General features: G+C 40.7%; 3 protein-coding genes and 1 pseudogene across 7 annotated transcripts in view; all 4 read left to right on the forward strand.

Moving 5' to 3' along the window:
- LOC115681036 (putative disease resistance RPP13-like protein 1) overlaps positions 1-6,178 on the forward strand; it is a 29,125-nt gene extending 22,947 nt beyond the window's left edge. For 4 of the 5 annotated variants that reach the window (XM_056310300.1, XM_056310303.1, XM_056310301.1 and 1 more), the window contains 2 exons: positions 4,618-4,757; positions 5,805-6,178. The gene's annotated coding sequence lies outside the window, so the exon portion shown is untranslated. Of the gene's footprint in view, positions 1-4,612; positions 4,758-5,804 lie in introns of all 5 variants that reach the window. The other variant, XM_056310302.1, reaches the window with a different exon arrangement.
- On the forward strand, positions 224-1,201 carry LOC115681033 (disease resistance protein RGA2-like). The gene has a single exon (XM_056309313.1). The coding sequence runs from the start codon at positions 224-226 to the stop codon at positions 1,199-1,201; it is 978 nt and encodes a 325-aa protein (XP_056165288.1).
- On the forward strand, positions 1,589-4,267 carry LOC115681032 (putative disease resistance protein At3g14460). The gene has a single exon (XM_030604892.2). It carries the CDS (start codon positions 1,589-1,591, stop codon positions 4,250-4,252), a length of 2,664 nt encoding a protein of 887 aa, XP_030460752.2. The 3' UTR covers positions 4,253-4,267.
- A 6,111-nt stretch (positions 6,179-12,289) lies between the features above and the next one.
- Positions 12,290-16,273, forward strand: LOC130137621 (uncharacterized; annotated as a pseudogene).
- Positions 16,274-17,814: the final 1,541 nt, after the last annotated feature.

Consider the following 17,814-nt stretch of genomic DNA (forward strand, 5'->3'; position numbering starts at 1 on the left):
AGGTCGGCCTCGCCTCAGCAGCGGCGAGGCCGGCGAGGTCGACCTCGCTGGCCCTCCCCTCTGGCCGGCGCTGACGTGGCCGCCCACGAACAAAGCCATGCCCATCGGAGAGCTCTTTCTTGGCGCCTTTCTCTAGGTGCTGTTCGAAAGGTTGGCCAATCATGAGCTGCTCAACTTTGTGCAGCGCGAGGGGATCCATACTCTGTTGGAGAAATGGAAGACGATGCTGGAGAGTATCAAGGAGGTGCTGGATGATGCAGAGGATAGGCAACTCACAGGCCATCTCGGGGTTAAGTCGTGGCTAGAAGATCTCAGGAACTTGGCCTACGATATCGAAGACTTGCTTGATGAGTTCACCATAGAATCCGCTAAAAGCAAGTCCAAGGCAGAACTTGGTGCTAGCAAGGCGCGTTCCTTTCTTCCCAGTTGTTGCTTCGGATTGAGCCCGAGAGCATGGATGTTTGACCACGAAATGAGATCTAAGATAGAGAAGATGGATAATACGTTACAGGAGATCATAGCTCGTAAAGATGGTATGAGCCTGAGAGAGAACAAGAGAAAGCGATCAGCATATCGCCAGCTGGATAAGCCGATTTCCACTACGAATTTGCCAGAGCCTTATTTCGTTAGTAGGGAGGATGACAAAAGGGAGATCCTCAAATTACTGACCGGAGAAGAAGACAATAGAACATGTGTGGATCTAAAAGTGATTGCCGTCGTAGGTATGGGTGGTGTTGGAAAGACGGCTCTCGCTCAGCAAGTTTACAATGATGCTAGAGTCACCGACTATTTCGATGTGAAAGCATGGGCTTGCATTTCCGATGATTTTAATATGCTCGCTATTACAAAGAGTATCCTCCAGAAAACCAACTCCACTTTGTCCTATGAAAAAAAGGACTTCGACTGGCTACAGGATAAACTCAAGGAGAACCTTTCGGGGAAGAAGTTTCTTGTCATTTTAGATGATATTTGGAACAAAAATCCTGGAAAGTGGGCTAAATTCTTGAAGCCTTTTAGTTCGGGAGCAAAGGGAAGCAAGATCATTGTCACCACTCGTGATTCTCACATTGCTAAAATAACCCATGCTAAAGAGTATCCTCTCAAAGAGTTGTCACAAGATGCTTGTATGACTTTGTTGGCATTTTATGCTCTTGGAGTCAAAAATTTCGATCATCATCCCAATCTTAAAGTATTAGGTTGAAAAATTGCGGAAAAATGTGGAGGTTTGCCATTAGCTGCGACGACATTGGGCGGGCTGCTAAGCTCTAAAGTCAGTCCCGATGAATGGGAATTTGTATTGAACAGCAAAATTTGGGACCTACCAGAGGAAAGTAATGACATCATTCCAGCTTTGAAACTTAGCTACCTCCACCTCCCTTCAAATCTGAGGAGATGTTTTGCTTATTGTGCTATATTTCCCAAGGATTATGAAATCGAACGGGATGAGTTGATTCGTTGGTGGTCTGCAGAGGGCTTGTTGGAGGGAGAAAAACGAAAGAGCCGTTGGAATGCAGGTTTGAATTATTTCAACGCGCTAATATCTAGATCGTTATTTCAAAAGTCGAGTAGCTATGAGTCACGATTTTTTATGCATGATCTTGTGAATGATCTGGCAAAGCTAGTTGTAGGTGCAACTTATTTTGACTTGGGGGAGTTTAAGGATGATGACAATAATGCATCTTTAGCTTGTCACGCCTCATTCATTTCCGACAAATATATTCTGCCAGAAAAATTCAAGATATATCATGGAATGAAGGGACTTAGGAGCTTCATATCATTAAATAAATCACCAGTCTTAGTGTCCCAAAAGGTGCTATGTGACTTGTTGTCAACATCGAAGTACCTGAGGGTGCTTTCATTAAGTCAATACCAAATCACAGAGGTACCGGAATCCATTGGCAAACTGAGGCACCTAAGGCACCTTAATCTATCATATACTTGTATTAAAAAGCTTCCAAAATCAATTGTTGCATTGTACAACCTAGAGGCTTTGATGTTGAGGGGCTGCGAACACCTTATTGAATTACCAGAAGGTATGGAAAAACTTATCAATCTGAAATTTCTCGACATTACCGACACTAAGATCCTAGAAGTGATGCCGCTGTATATAGGTAATTTGATGGGTCTTGAGATGTTGTCTAAGTTCGTAGTGGGAACAAGAAATGGCTCAAGGTTGAAGGAGTTAAAAAACCTAAAGAACCTTGAAGGGGAATTGTGCATCTCTAATTTGCATATGGTTCAAGACCCCAAAGATGCCATCGATGCCAATTTACACACAAAGAAGGGAATATGTTGGTTGACCATGCAGTGGAGTAGAGATTTTGAAACTTTCCGGAATGAAGAGCTTGAAGTAAAGGTCCTTGACTTTCTTCGACCTCACAAAGGCCTTGAAAAGCTTGAAATTTCCTACTACAGTGGCCTAGAATTCCCATCATGGTTAGGATGTCCCTCATATGCTAACATAGTGCACTTACTTTTACACAGGTGTCAAAGGGTCAAAGCATTACCATCGCTCGGGCAGCTATCTTTACTGAAAGATCTGTACATCGAAGGTTTAAATGCAATATGCACAGTAGGGTCTGAATTTTATGGAAGTAAAAGTCCTTTTCCGTCCTTAATAACTTTGGAATTCAAGGAGATGCCATTGTGGAAGGACTGGTCTCATTGTGTCGGCACTGAAGAAGTAGGAGTTATATTCCCTCGACTTGAGCATCTCGTCATTCGACGCTGTCCTGTGTTGGTCGGAAGATTGCCTAGTCAATTAAGCTCCCTCATAAAGCTTGAAATCTACTCTTGTCCGTGTATGGATGCATCGTCCTCTATCACGAGCCTCCCATCTCTCAATGAATTAGACTTTAGAGGTTGTAATGAGAAAGTGCTGAAGAGACTGGTAAACCTAGCATCTCTAACTGCACTTGCCATATATAATGTTTCTGATTTGACTTGCTTAAATCATGGGTTTACAAGCTCCTTGACCAAGCTGGAGAAGTTGACGATCGGATGGTGTACAGAGTTAATATACTTGTGGCAAGACAGAGATGTAATTCGGAATCTCGCTTGTCTGAAGAGCTTGCTCATTGGACATTGTCCGGAATTTAGATCTTTTGTCGCTGGAGAAGGAGATATAGAGCTGCCTAGCAACCTCGAGACTATCGTATTGATAAATTGCGTCAATTTAGAGAAGCTCCCAAGCAAGATGCACACCCTCTCTTCTCTTAAAGGCTTGACGGTCTATGATTGTCCGAAACTCATGTCCTTCCCCGGAACTAGTATTCCTACATCAGCGATATCATTAAACATCAGCCAGTGCGAGATGTTGCAATCTCTACCCAGAGGAGGATTAAGTGTTCATCTGGATGAACCAAGCAGCAGCGGTAGCAATACCCACGGTGATAGTATCTCTTGTCTGCAAGACTTAAGAATCTCCGGATGCCATTCTCTGCCAGCCTCTCCATTCAGCGATGGTAGATTTTTACCCGCCACCCTCAAGAAACTTGAAATTAAGGAGTGCGGGGGAGTGGAGTCGCTCGCAGAGATAAATGTAGACGGTCTTCAGTCGCTTCAAGAGATTACAATTAGGGATTGCGAGAATTTGAGAAGCTTACCCCAGGGCCTACACACACTGTCCCATCTCACTTCATTGCATTTGTGGACCTGTCCTGCTCTGGAGCTGGAATGCTTCCCTCCTCTTCCTACCAGCATCTCAAGCTTTCATCTTAGTAATTGTCCGAAGATAAAATCATTACCTAATCGGTTGCATCGACTCACACATCTTCGTAGTCTGGAAATTGGATGGTGTGAGAGTATTACGCAATTCCCAGACGGAGGATTGCCGCCCCAACTAAAGAAACTTTCTTTATCTAATTGCGAGAATATAAAGCAGCCGGTGGGGGAGTGGCTTACCCGTCTTACCTCCCTTGAATGGCTGTCGATCAGAGGCAGCGTTGGAGGAGCGGGAGAGGAGGAGAATCTCGTGCTTCCGCTCCCTCCCTCTCTGCTCGATCTCTATATCTTGCGTATGGGGAGAGTGGAAAGACTGTCCAGCAGTCTCCCTCCCTCTCTACGGATGTTATGGATCGAAGATTGCCGGAAGCTGAGGGAGTTGCCCCAGGATGGCCTCCCTCCCTCCCTAGAGTGGCTCTACATCTCTGGATGTGGGATTCTGGAGCGACAATGCAAGAAAGAGACCGGCTCCTATTGGCCCCTCATCCGCGAAATCCCGCTTGTTTCATTAGAGGGTATAATTATCTAAGCTGGCTCTTTGAAAAGGGGTTCGTATTTTAGGCCCAAAATTATGTCACTAAAAAAAAATGTGTGCTTTAAAAAAAAAGTTGTGGAATGCACTTGACTAATTTCCCGTATTTCTGATTCTGATAAAATGCGAAAATTACTTGTGTAGCATTCACCAGATTAGGAAGGAACTCGGTATTAATTTTCTGTCTACATTTACCGATATAAAGTACTCATTCCCACACACGCAATCTTATCATTTCTGAGCATAGTGTGATGCACTTCGAAATCTATGGGGCAAACAGATTTATTGCGCCTCAACCCTTCCATTCCAGCATTTTACTCACCATCCAAGATTAAGGAATGGTTTATTTGGTTCTAGTACAGACACAAATGAAGGTGTTTCGTGGACTGGGTAGCGCTCAATGAAATCTTTGCCCATTGTTCATTTTGATAACTTTTCATATTCTGCTTCATGGAATCAAAGATGCATAGCCCTGGAGTCGCTGGTTGGCAAAGTTTAAAGGGTGAGTGGATCTGTTTCTGCTATTTCTTTTGACTTGCTGTTTAAGAGGCGGGTAATGATCATGGGGTATAATCAAAATCTAGAAAGAATCTCTTCTGAAGGATTAGCATATTGTCCGCATTCTACTTGTTCATTTCTAGTATTTTATCAATGCACGTGTCAAAATGGTTTAAAGTTTCTTGTCTGTTATGTTGTTTGTTATCATTTCCCTGATTATCTCATTGACATGATTACGTACATCTTCTGTCGTGCGTGTGTAAGGGAAAGGATTGGTTCTACGGAAGGGGAGTGTTAAGTTATACGTTATATATACATTGCTCGGCACGTTTCCTAACAGCTTAAGCTTTTTAAAAATGCATTTGTCTAACATGCAGCAATCAAATCAAACAGCATGACCAATCAGCCAACCCTATGTTCTTGTTTGGCTCTTTCTTCTAGTAATTGTGGATTATTTGGAAGACTTTCAGACAAGGATTATAAGCCTCTCATGAATTCATCGAATTACAACAAGATTTAAAGCTTGGACAGTTGAAAGCCGCTCATATGCCAGCAAACTTCAACTTGTTGAATATGTTATTCATAGTCTGGTTAACTATTAGTGTCAACTCTTTTTGTTGCCCAAGAAAGTTTTTGAAATGGTTGAGCGGAAGTGTAGAGCTTTCCTTTGGAAGGGAGATCCTAATGCTCAAGAGGGAGCAAAAGTTAGACTGGACACTGTCTGTCTTCCTAAGCAGTTTGGAGGCCTTGGCCTTCGAAGACTGGATTTGTGAAATCTTGCTTGTATTTTAAATTGTCTGTGGAGTATTTTGTTGAGGTGTGGTCTCTATGATTTGCCTGGCTCTATAGCTATCATCTCGATTGTAAACCAGATGCTGCTTATGCTTGGAAAAAGTTACTAAAAGTCGGGAATATTTTGAAACCCCGCATTAGATATATAGTGGGTAATAGAGATAATATTTCTCTTGGTATGATTTGTGACACCATGCTGGGATTTTGCTGGAATCATTTCTCAAGGAGAATAACTTATGAATCTTCTCTTCCTTTGCAGGCCAAAGTATCTGCTGTATTTCGTAACTCTCATTGCCTGCTGCTAGGTCTAGAGAGTTGGTCTCCATCCAAGCTGCTGTTTGTGGTGTGAATTTTCCTAATTCCTCAGCTGCAGAGAATGTTGTATGCACAGCTTCTTCAACTGGTTGCCTCAACTCTTTTGTTGCTTTGGAAATTGTCAGAAACAAGAATGCTCGGGAAATTGGCAGAGACTTGTGTGGTTATTTTCTAATGTACCAAGACTTGGCTTTAATTCTTGGTTAGTAATACATGATAAACTCCATACTTTTGAGTTGATTAACTGTTGGTCTGTTGGGAGAACAAGATCTCTCTGCTTGTTCTGTAATCTAAGCATTGATTGTCGTTCTCATCTAATTTTCGAATGTAGTTTCTCTAATGAAGTACAGAGGAAGGTCTTAATTCTGTCAAACTAATCATTGAATCTCGATGTCATCTAATTCTCGATGTTTAATCTAATCAACATTATCGTATTCTCTGTTAAGCATAGTTTTGAGCGTTGCCTTGGTCTCAAAATAAGATTGCACCAATAAGCATTGTAGGTCGTTTCTTGCTTGGAATCTAAGTTTTTGAAAACTATCCAGCTAGAGTGATTAAGGCTTGTTTGAGGTTGTGCATATTGTTGTTTTTTGGTGTGTAAAGTTGCATGATTTGCTCGGAAAACTATCCAGTGATGGCAGATAGATGTCAATTTCAATCATCTCCTTTGAGGGTCCAATTTTTATAAGGTCCAGTTACTGACCTTCGCATTTCTTTAGACAGTTATCGGAGGAAGAAGCACAATCGATGAAAAGGAGCTGTTACAAGATTAAAAAGAGAATATTTATTGACTTAGGCTCCGTTCGTTTGGCGGAAAATATTCTCCTTTTGGAAAATATTCTTCCGGAAGTCATTTTCCTGGAAAATGTTTTCCCGGAACATAATTTTCCGGTGTTCGGCGATCAATATGAAAAAGTTTCGGAAAATATTTTTCGCCGGTGACCGGCGGCGAAGCGGGCGGCGGCGTCCGGCGGCCGGCAATCTGCGACCGGCGGCGGCGGCGACCGACGGCCAACGTCCGGCGGCGGCGGCGGCGGCAGCGGGCAACCGACGGCCAACGTCCGGCGTTCGGCGGCGGCCGGCGACCGGCGGCGGCGGCGGCGGCGGCCGACGACCTTAGTGAAGAAGAAGAAGAAGAAGCTCCGGAAAATGATTTCCGCTTTTGAAGAAGCGGAAATCATTTTCCGTAGACTTAGGCTATTTTGTGAGGGGGGGAAGGAAAATATTTTCCCACGGAAAACCCGGAAAATATTTTCCGGGAGAATATTTTCCGCCAAACGAACGGAGTAGATTCAAAGAGAGACTTCACAACAATTTTTTTTTTTTGCATCCATGATAATTTCACTCGGTTACATCCGTAGGAAATTGAACCTTTAAATTCGAACTTTTTTCTTGGAGTTGTTCGCCATAATATCCTCAGCATTTAATTAAAGAAATTATTTGGAACGGTTGGTGGTGTTTGTGCTTGTATTTACTTTAAAAAGCAAGTTTGCCGATGAAGGCCTCTCCCAAGAAGCAGCCCTACGTCTTTGCAAGAAAATCCAACTTAATGAAGCCTTTTCTCCTTTGCTTATTTCTTTAGGACCATTGAAGGAAAGTTCTCGAACATTTTGAACGACCCCATGTCGATGATGGTCGTCGGTGAGGGAGTCTTATAAACAACCTATGGACTTTTGTAAACTTATTTAATATTAGAGCATTCACGAAAAGTAGTAGATGTTAATCAACGGCAGCTACTCGACTTCATCGCAATCTTCAAGCTACTTGACTTCATCGGAATCTTCCAATCTTGTGATTATTCAAATCATATCGTGATTGTTGTTAACTGATAGAACTGGTACTTCTTATGCGCTATATGAAAAAGTTCAGCCTTGAGCGGTCTTTCCTTTTTGATAATTATAAAATCCCTGCAATGGATGGGCGACGTCTCTAATTTCAAAATAAGATGGAGCGTAGTGATTTAACCACTTATGCTTCGAGCAATTGATTGTCTTATGCATCATTGTACTTTTAAGATGTGTTATTCCTTCCAGCTTTAATGAAGACACAAGATAGATGTGCAGAATTCGAAGCTAGACTTCTTTTTGCATTTGTAGGTTAGTATTTTCGAGCAATTTGCTAGTAAATTAGCATCTCTGAATGAAAAGCTGATCGGAATCTTATAAACAACCAATGGACTTTTGTAAAGTTATTTAATATTAGAGCTACTCGACTTCATCGGAATCTTCCAATCTTGTGATTATTCAAATCATACATCATGATTGTTGTTAATTGATAGAATTGGTACTTCCTATACACGCTATATGAAAAAGTTCTGCCTTGAACGCTCTTTCCTTTTCGATAATTATAAAATCCCTGCAATGGACGGGTGATGTCTCTCAAAGATTGCGTGTAGTGATTTAACTGCTTATGAGCAATTGATTGTCTTGTGCCTCATTGTACTTCTAGGATGTATTGTTCCTTCTAACTTTGATGAAGACACTGGATAGATGTTCAAAATTCAGAGCTAGACTTCTTTTGGCATTTGCAGGTTATTGTTTTCAAGCAATTGCGAGTAAATTAGGGCACGAATGATAAAATTTCTCTTCTCCGGCCCTATTTCTGGCTAGTAATAAAAAAAAATCTATTTCTATTCCTCGGACGAGTTTTTAAGCAAAACATAGCATTTGATAACAACACAAGTTCCTAGAATAGAAAAATGTTTGATAGATTATTCTTAAATTTCTTTCCCGGCGGCCGGCGAGCAGCGAGGGCGGCTGGCGGGTAGCCGACGGTGGAGGAAGGGTGGCCAATGGCCGACGAGTGACGGCGGATGGTAGGCGGCGGGTGGGTAGCGAGGGCGAGCAATAAAAGAGAGTTGTTATTTTTATTTTTGTTCTAAAAATAGAAAAGTAGAAAATTTTAACTTCTTATTTCTATTCCAAATATATTTCTAGGATAAAAGTTTGTCTAAGAAATAGAAAAATGAAATTATTATGCCAAACGTATTTCTGTTCCAAGCCTGTTCCTAGGAACAAAAAAATAGAAAAACAGTAAACAGAATGGTTATTATTTGCGCCCTTGACAACATTTCTCGGCCCTACTTCTAGCTAGAAGTAGAAAAATCTATTTCTCTTCCCCATATGAGTTTCTAAATAAAAAGTAGCGTTTGATAACGACATAAAATTTATGTTTCCGGAATAGAAATTTGTTTGCTAGGTTATAATTAAATTTCTATTCCTGGCGGGTAACGGGCGGGCGGCAGCAGACGGCCAACGAGCGGCGATGGACGGGTGGCACGCGGGCTTACTAATTTGTGACAAATTTACCCTTCAGTAGTTTCCATTAAATTTTACCTTCAAATTGCTGAGTTTGATGACACATAATAGTTAATAGGTGTACCAATTTAGGGTTTTATCCCTCTATTTGTCACAGGTTTACCAATTTGTGATTTTTTGTATATTAATCCAATCTTACGGAGGGTAAATTTGTCATAAATGTACCAGTTTGAGGTTTTTTGTGGTCAAAAACTTATTTTAGGATAAATTTATCACAAATGTACCATTTTTGGATTTTTGGTGGTCAAAAAATTAGTTCGGGGTAAATCTGTTGCAAGTGTACCAATTCGGGATTTTTTGTGGTATTAATTAAAAAAAATTGATAGCAACAGTAACAGGAGACCCAACAAAAAGCGCCAGTAGTAGCTACTTCAACAGAACCTAAGACCCCACCAACCACAAATACAAGTTTATTATCCAAATGAGATAATTCACTGCACAAAAACAGACGGGACAGCAAGCTACTAGGACATCTTAAGCACGCTTCGAGCATAAGAATGTGATAATCCAACATGAAATCGATGCGAGTCCAAAGCATCGGTTTCCTACGTGTATATACATGCTGAGGAGGTCCGAGTAACACATAAGTAACACCAAACAACTACCAACTTTACTTGACTCAAATTTGGGCAACATGGAATTGTAGCATTTTTTATGTGTTTCGTGAGGTTACTAGCAATGATCATCTAGAGGTGGGTGAATAGGTGATTTGAAATAATTCTTGATCAATTTAAAGTGGAAGTAAAAGATTAAGAATAAAGTATGAAAAACGTTCAGATTTAAAACAGATTTTGATAGCAATTGTGCAATGTAATAAATAAAAGGAGCTTTAAGGGATGAAAAAATCTGCACACAAGACATATAGTGGTTCGGCTTAGATCAAGCTAACGTCTACTCTCCCTTGCTGATAGCCTATTGGCTGAATTCCGCTAATCAAATCAATGAGAAGTTACAGCAAGTTATGCCGCTTAATCCCAAGATCTTCTATCTGACCAAAAAAAAAGAAAAACTCAAGCACTTCTCCTCAAAGCTGGTGCTGCTTATACCAAGCCGACATATCCCACTATCTCACACCTAAACACACACTTATGACATTGTCTACACCTCTCAATTGATTACACTTTACATCTCATGAAAGATATGTTCTTGGCGCCTTTCTCTGGGTGCTATTTGATAGGTTGGCCTCTCGCGAGCTTCTCAACTTTGCGCGGCGTGAGGGTATCAATATTCTGCTGAAGAAATGGGAGAAGATGCTGATCAGTATCAAGGGGGTGCTGGATGATATAGAGAACAAGCAATTGAGCGGCGATCTCGGGGTGAAGTCCTGGCACGAAGATCTCAGGAACTTGGCCTATGACTTCGAAGACTTGCTTGATGAGTTCGCCACAGAATTCATGAAAAACAGGCCCAAGGCAGAATCTAGCACTAGCAAGGTGCGATTCCTTCTTCCGAGTTGTTGCTTCATATTGAACCCGAGAGCATTTATGTTCCACCACACAATGAGATCCAAGATGGAAGAGATGGATGTTAGATTACAGGAGATCATAACTCTAAAAGATAGTCTGAGCTTGAGAGAGAATATTAGGAAGCGATCGGCATATCACGGATTGCATAAGCCGTTTCCCACTACGCATTTGACCAAGGAATTTTTTGTTGGTAGGGAGGATAAAAAAATGGAGATTATTGAATTACTGACCGGAGAAGAAGACAATAGAACATGCATGGATATAAAAGTGATTCCTATTATAGGGATGCCTGGTCTTGGGAAGACAGCTCTGGCTCAGCAAGTCCACAATGATGCTAGAGTCACCTACTATTTTGATGTGAAAGCATGGGCTTGCGTGTCCGTCGATTTTGACGTGCTTGCTATTACAAAAAGTATTCTACAAACAACTAACGGCCATTGAACCTGTGAAGGTAAGGATCTAGATTGACTTCAAGATAAGCTCAGGGAAGAAGTTTCTTATCGTTTTAGATGATATTTGGAACGAGAATTATGAAAATTGGACAACCCTCTTGAAGCCTTTTCAATTTGGAGTGAAGGGAAGCAAGATCATCGTCACAATCCGTAACCTTGAAGTTGCTTCAACAACCGGTGCTTCTCCGATAACTCTCGAAGTGTTGTCACCGGATGCTTGTATGACTTTGTTCACATTTCATGCTCTCAGAGCCAAAAATTTTGATCATCATCCCGAACTTGAACTATTAGGTAAGAAAATAGCGGAAAAATGCAAAGGGTTGCCATTAGCCGTGAAGACATTGGTTGGGCTGCTACGCATTAAATTCATTAGCCGTGAAGACATTGGCTGGGTTGCTACGCATTAAAGTCAATCCCCATGAATAGCAAACTATATTGAACAGCAAGATTTAGGATCTACCGGAAGAAAGAAATAACATCGTTCCGGCTTTGAAACTTAGCTATGTCCATCTCCCTTCCCATATGAGGAGATGTTTTGCTTATTGTGCTATATTTCCCAAGGACTATCAAATTGAACAGGATGAATTGATTCACTGGTGGATTGTAGAGGGCTTGTTCGAGGGAAAAGAAGAAAATAACCGCTGGAATGCAGGATTGAATTATTTCAACGAGCTAGTATCCAGGTCGTTATTTCAAAAGTCTAGTAGTGATAGATCACGATTCTTGATGCATGATCTTGTGAATGACTTGGCAAAGCTAGTTGCATATGCAACCTATTTTGACTCAGAGGAGTTTGAGTTTGAGGGTCATCACAATAATGCATCTTTAGCTCGTCACGCCTCATTTTTTCCTAGCGATCACATTGTGTCAGAAAGAATCAAGATTTATCATGAAATGAAGGGACTTAGGAGTTTCATATCATTAGAGAAGCAATCTAGGTATCATAAAAGGTCCTTCTTGTCCCAACAAGTCCTATGCGACTTGTTGTCGGGATTGAAATACTTAAGGGTGCTTTCATTAAGTCACTATGGCATCGGTGAGGTACCGGATCGCCTTGGCAAATTGAGGCACCTAAGGCACCTTAATCTGTCATATACTTGTATTAAAACGCTTTCCAAGTCAATTATTGGACTTTACAACCTATAGGCTTTGATGTTGCGGGGCTATCATGAGCTTATCAAATTACCTGGAGACATGGAGAAATTGATCAATCTAAGATTTGTCGACATTACTGACACTTGGAACCTAAGAGCAGTGCCGCCGAATATAGGTTATTTGGTGGGTCTCGAGATGTTGTCCAAATTTGTAGTGGGAACGGAAAACAAGTCAAGGTTGAAGGAGTTAAAAAACCTGAAGAACCTTGAAGGGGAATTGTGCATCTCTTATTTGCATAAGGTTCAAGAACTTGGAGATGCCAAGGATGCCAATTTGCACACGAAGGAGCGAATATGCCGATTCACCATGCAGTGGAATACAAATTTTGAATATTTTTGGGCTAAAGAGCTTGAAGCAGAGGTCCTTGACTTTCTTCGCCCACACCAAAAGCTTGAAATTCTCTCGATATCCTACTATGGAGGCCTAAAATTCCCGTCATGGCTAGGAAGTCCCTCTCATGTTAACATAGTGCGCTTACGTTTACACGGGTGTTGTAGGGCCAAATCATTACCATCACTTGGGCAGCTATCTTTGCTAAAAGAATTGTACATCAAAGAGAATTAGTTGATACAGCGCATAATATTTTTCAATGGCTATATCTTGCTTAGGCAAGAAATAATGAAGATGCAAACTTGAGGAGAAACTCAGACGTCCCAACTTCTTATTCTTCTTCTATCTTGATGATGACAACAAATGCAAAGTTAGTAAAACGCAGACGACTTCCCAATTGGATCATCAACTGCTAGAAGAAACCCCAGCTTGAACTTGATCCCTCGCTGCCACGAGTTCTCTGGGGATATTATAGAGAATCTGGAACATGAGGGTACTTTCATCTTTTAAATTGAATAGCCGTCAACGTGGCCATTTTGGCAGTTGAATTAGAGGTATAAATTTTAGATAGTGAGCAGAGAAGCTTTTAGGCATAACAATCAATTGAACGGCGTGCTCATGAATTACACCCTAAAGAAATTGCAAGTGTTTTGAAGTCAGTGGTAAGATTTGCGTATTCCTTGGAGAAATTAAGAGATTGTTTCTCGATAAGTTATGAGAGATAAATTATAGAAAAGAAATCATTTTTCACAATTCATAGATATATAAGGTTACAATAAATAAGCTCATGTTAAATATCGTGACAATTGTCAAATATGTGATCCTGCTTGGTAGCTGTGATCGTGGTGGGTGCGATGATCCCTCTACAGCTCATGCGGAGATGGCATTGGAATTGTCTGAATGCCTTCTTCCCAAGTCATTCTTGCAACTGGACTCAGGACGTGCATTTGATCTCATGAAGATTTCTATGCCTCGTTATATATCATTAAATTAGGTATGATCTTGCTTGCTTCTCCTACGCTACTCAGATTCGGCATCAGTTCCCCTGTCCATTTAAATGCTTCTCGTGATTCCCACAAACGGACTGTCGCGTTTGAATTTGGATTTCTCAGCTTATTTTTGCATTCTAGCTGTTTGTGGCATTCCCTCACCCCACTCTTTTGTCATTGTTGTGCTCTGTCTCATTCACCAAGATGCTCTCAATCTTGCTTGCCCTGCAGATCACATTGGAATTCCATTGGTGAAGTTTGTCGGTACGACCCAGCTACCAATGGAAAGCTCTATATAGCCTTCCTTCAGCATCGCCTCACCGGTGTTAAGTCTAGGAGAAGATGCTAAGGAGGAAATCCGATCCTGGATGTGAGATTGCTCCTCTAGAGACGAAGGGACATGCCACTGCAGGCTTTCTTGTTAAGATCTTGACTTTTGTGGAAACTTTTTCCATGATTAGTTGGTTCTCGAATTTCTGTAGAGGATAGTTATGTATATGTCCTCTTTCCCCATTCGATAAGTTCCTGTTTTTCCTTGATGTGCAATCCACTAGATGAATCTGAAGTCTGGACATAATTTATATGATAATTAAATAGCAAAGACAAGTACGTTGGAAAGTTGCATCTCATCTAAAAAGTGTAGTTCAGAACTTCATATGGATAGAGCAAGTTCATGTCATGTTAATGGCTGTTAGGTGCTTTGAATTGTCTTTCCTGTTTTAGTCTAGAAACTTCATTTCAACACATTTACTAAGCGTGAAAAGTACCCGACTACTTTTTTTTGTATCTCAAATTCTGATATGAGAAAATTACTTTTTGCAGCATTCACCAGAAGTGGAAGAAACTCGGTGTTAACTTTTGGTCTGCATTTACAGATACAACGTACATATTCCCACACACATGATCTTCATTTCTGAGCATACTGTGACGCACGTCGAAATGGTTGTGGGAAACGGATTATTGTGCCTCAACCCTCATTCCATTAATTTACTCACCATCCAAGATTAAGGAATGGTTTAGTCGGTTTGAGTAGAGACGCAAATGAAGGCTTTTCACATCCTAGATAGGAATCAATGAAATATTTGATTGTTGTTCATTTTGATAACTATTCGTATTCTGCTTCATGGAGTCAAAGTTGCATTTTCCTTGCAGTCGCTGGTTGGCAAATTTTAAAGGGCGAGTAGACTTGTTTCTGCTATTTCTTTTGACAGGCTGTTTGAAAGACGCTAGTTATGATCAAGGGTATAATAACAATCTAGAAAGGATTTTTTCTAAAGGATTAGCAAATTGTCCACATTCTACTTGTTTTGTTGAATTTCCAACAAACTGTCCTCATTCTACCTGTTCATCCCTAGCATTGTATCAGAGCACATATCAATTGCTCCAAATTTCTTTTCCGTGATGTTGTTTGTTATCATGTTCCCCAATTATCTCATTGAAGTGATAATGTCCACATTCTGTTGTGCATTAGGGATCGGTTCTACTCGAGGGGGAGTGGTAAGTTATTTGTTGAATATACATTGTTTGGCCATTTCCTAACAGCTTAAGCTTTTAGGAAATGCATTTGTCTAACATGAAGCAATCAAATCAAACAGCATAACCAATCAGCTAACCCTATGTTCTCTTTTGGTTGTTTCTTCTAGTAATTTTGGATTGTCTGGAAGAATTTCAGAAAAGGATTATAGGCCTCTCATAAAAGGATCGAATTACAACAAGATTCAAAAATTGGACAGCTAAAAAACTCTCATAGTCTGGCCGACTTCAGCTTTTTAAATCTGCTGTTCATAGTCTGGTTAACTATTAGTCTCAACTCTTTTTGTTGCCCAAGAAAGTTATTTAAATCTGTTGTTCATAGAGCTTTCCTTTGGATGGAAGATCTGATGCTAAAGAGGGATCAAAAGTTAGCTGGGACAGTCTGTCTTCCTAACCAGTATGGAGGCCTTCGCATTCGAAGGCCGAAATTTTGAAATCTTGCTTGTACTTTAAGTGTCTGGAATATTCTGTTGAGGTGTGGGTCTCTATGTTTTGCCTGGCTCTGTAGTTATCATCTTGAATGTACACCAGATGCCACTTACGCTTGGAAGAAGTTGCTAAAAGTTGAGAATATTTTGAAACCCCACGTTAGACAAATAGCGGGCCAAAGTATGATTTGTGGCACCATGCTGGGATCTTGCCGGATCATTTCTAAAGGGGAATAACTTATGACTCTTCTCTTCCTCTGCAGGCCAAAGTATCTGCTGTAATTCTTAATTGTCTTTGGAAGTGGCCCGCTGCTAGGTCTAAAGAGTTGGTTCCCGTCCAAGTTGCAGTTTGTGGGATGATTTTTCCCAGTTCCTCGGCTGAAGACAAAGTTGTATGCACAGCTTCTTCAAATGGTTGCCTTAAGTCATTTGTTGCTAGGGAATTTGTCGAAACAAGAGTGCTAATGTTGACTGGCACAAACTTGTGTGGTTCTCCCCTAATGTGCCAAGATCTGGCTTTATTTCTTGTTTAGTCATACGTGATAAACTCCCCACTTTTGAGAAGATTAACAGTTGGTGTGTTGGGAGTACAAGATCTCTCTCTGCTTGTTCTGTAATCTAAGCATTGAATCTCGCTCTCATCTATTTTTCGAGTGTGGTTTTTCTAATGAAGTACAGAGGAAGGTCTTTGTTCTGTCAAACTAACTATTGAATCTCGCTGTCATCTAATTCTCAAGGTTTAATGTAATCAAAATTACTGAGTTCTCTATTAAGCATAGTTTTGAGAGTTGCCTGGGTCTCAAAATAAGATTGGCACTGATAAGCATCATAGGTTGTGTCTTGCTTAGAATCGAAGTTCGTAAAAACTGTCCTGCTAGAGTAAGGTTTGTTTGAGGTTGTGCTTATTGTCGTTTTTTGGTGTGCAAAGTTGCATGTTTGCTCTGAAAGCTATCCAGTGATGACAGGCAGATGTCAACTTCAATCCTCTTCGTTTCAGGTCTAATTTTTATGAGGTCTAATTACTGACCTTTGCATTTCTCCAAATAGTTATTGGAGGACGAAGCACAATCGATGAAAACGAGTCTTTACAAGATTAAAAAGAGAATTATTTATCGACTACAAGATTCAAAGAGACTTTACAACATTTCACTGGTTTTTTTTTTTTTTTTGCATTCAAGGTAATTTCTCTCGGTTAAATCAGTAGGAAATTCAACCTCCAAATTCAGACTTTTTTTCTAGTAGTTATTCGCCATAACATCATCATCATCATTTCGATATAGAAATTATTTGGAATGGTCGGTGGTGTTTGAGCTTGGGCTTACTTTTAAAAGCAAGCTTGCCGATGAAGGCCTCTTCCAGGAAACAGCCCTACGTCTTTGCAAGAAAAACCAACTTATGAAGCCTTATCTCCTTTGCCTATTTCTCCGGGCGCTACGCACGAGCGTCCGATTAGATGGTTATACATAAACATCATTAAATGTTTAACATGAAATGGATGGTTATAGGTGCAACGCGGAGATGATCTAGGAAATATGATGTGAGATAAATGCCACTTTTCACCCACCAATGACTTGAAGAAATTGGGGGTTGCTTATTAGAGATGTGTGATGCGAGAATGTTTAGGAATTGGAAAATCTCACTTTTGATTTATATATGTGGACTACACGAGTATCTTTTTGTGCCATTCTCTGTGTGAGAACGGTGTGGATGCTCCAGTGAACGTTGGTGAAGCTAGCATCTCTGACAATTTAAATTCATATGGCTCTAAACCTGGGTTTCGCGCTTCCATCATCTTCCTATGCAACAATGGCCATAAGAGAGCTGCTGAAGACATCAACATCTGTGAGTATGCGACTAAAAGTTCTTCGTGCTCTTCTGGATTACTCAAAGAAGATACACTAAAGGCGAAATAAGGTGCAGTCCTTATTCCCAGAGAACATGCAGAGACCCAAAGAAACGAGAAAAGTATGCAAAGTGAAAAAAGACAAATATTAGGACAGGAGTACAGTAAAGTAATAAAATCACAGTTTGACCTCCAGTACTTTGAGAAAGTATTAGTATCTACTTGAGTTTGGAAAAGTTGCCTCCATATTTGCGTGGATTTAGAAGTGAGCCGATTTGATACGGAGAAACAAGAACAATGTACACATAGTTAGGCCCTCCTTTCTTGATTTCTTTGTAAAAACCTGTCTTCAGTTCGACATTTCCTGATGCGGGTCCTGTTTCATGGAAGCTTAGGTGAGGCTACTGGAGTGCTTTATATATTGGCTTTTGCTAAACCTAG

The sequence above is a fragment of the Syzygium oleosum genome, unplaced genomic scaffold (genome assembly GCF_021117445.2).
Source record: "Syzygium oleosum isolate NSW1041296 unplaced genomic scaffold, Sole_v2.1 Sole_v2.03, whole genome shotgun sequence".
NCBI classification, from domain to species: domain Eukaryota; kingdom Viridiplantae; phylum Streptophyta; class Magnoliopsida; order Myrtales; family Myrtaceae; genus Syzygium; species Syzygium oleosum.

Coding starts and splice junctions, on each gene's coding strand:
- LOC115681033 (XM_056309313.1), top strand. CDS start 224: ATGCTGGAGAGTATCAAGGAGGTGCTGGATGATGCAGAGGATAGGCAA.
- LOC115681032 (XM_030604892.2), top strand. CDS start 1,589: ATGCATGATCTTGTGAATGATCTGGCAAAGCTAGTTGTAGGTGCAACT.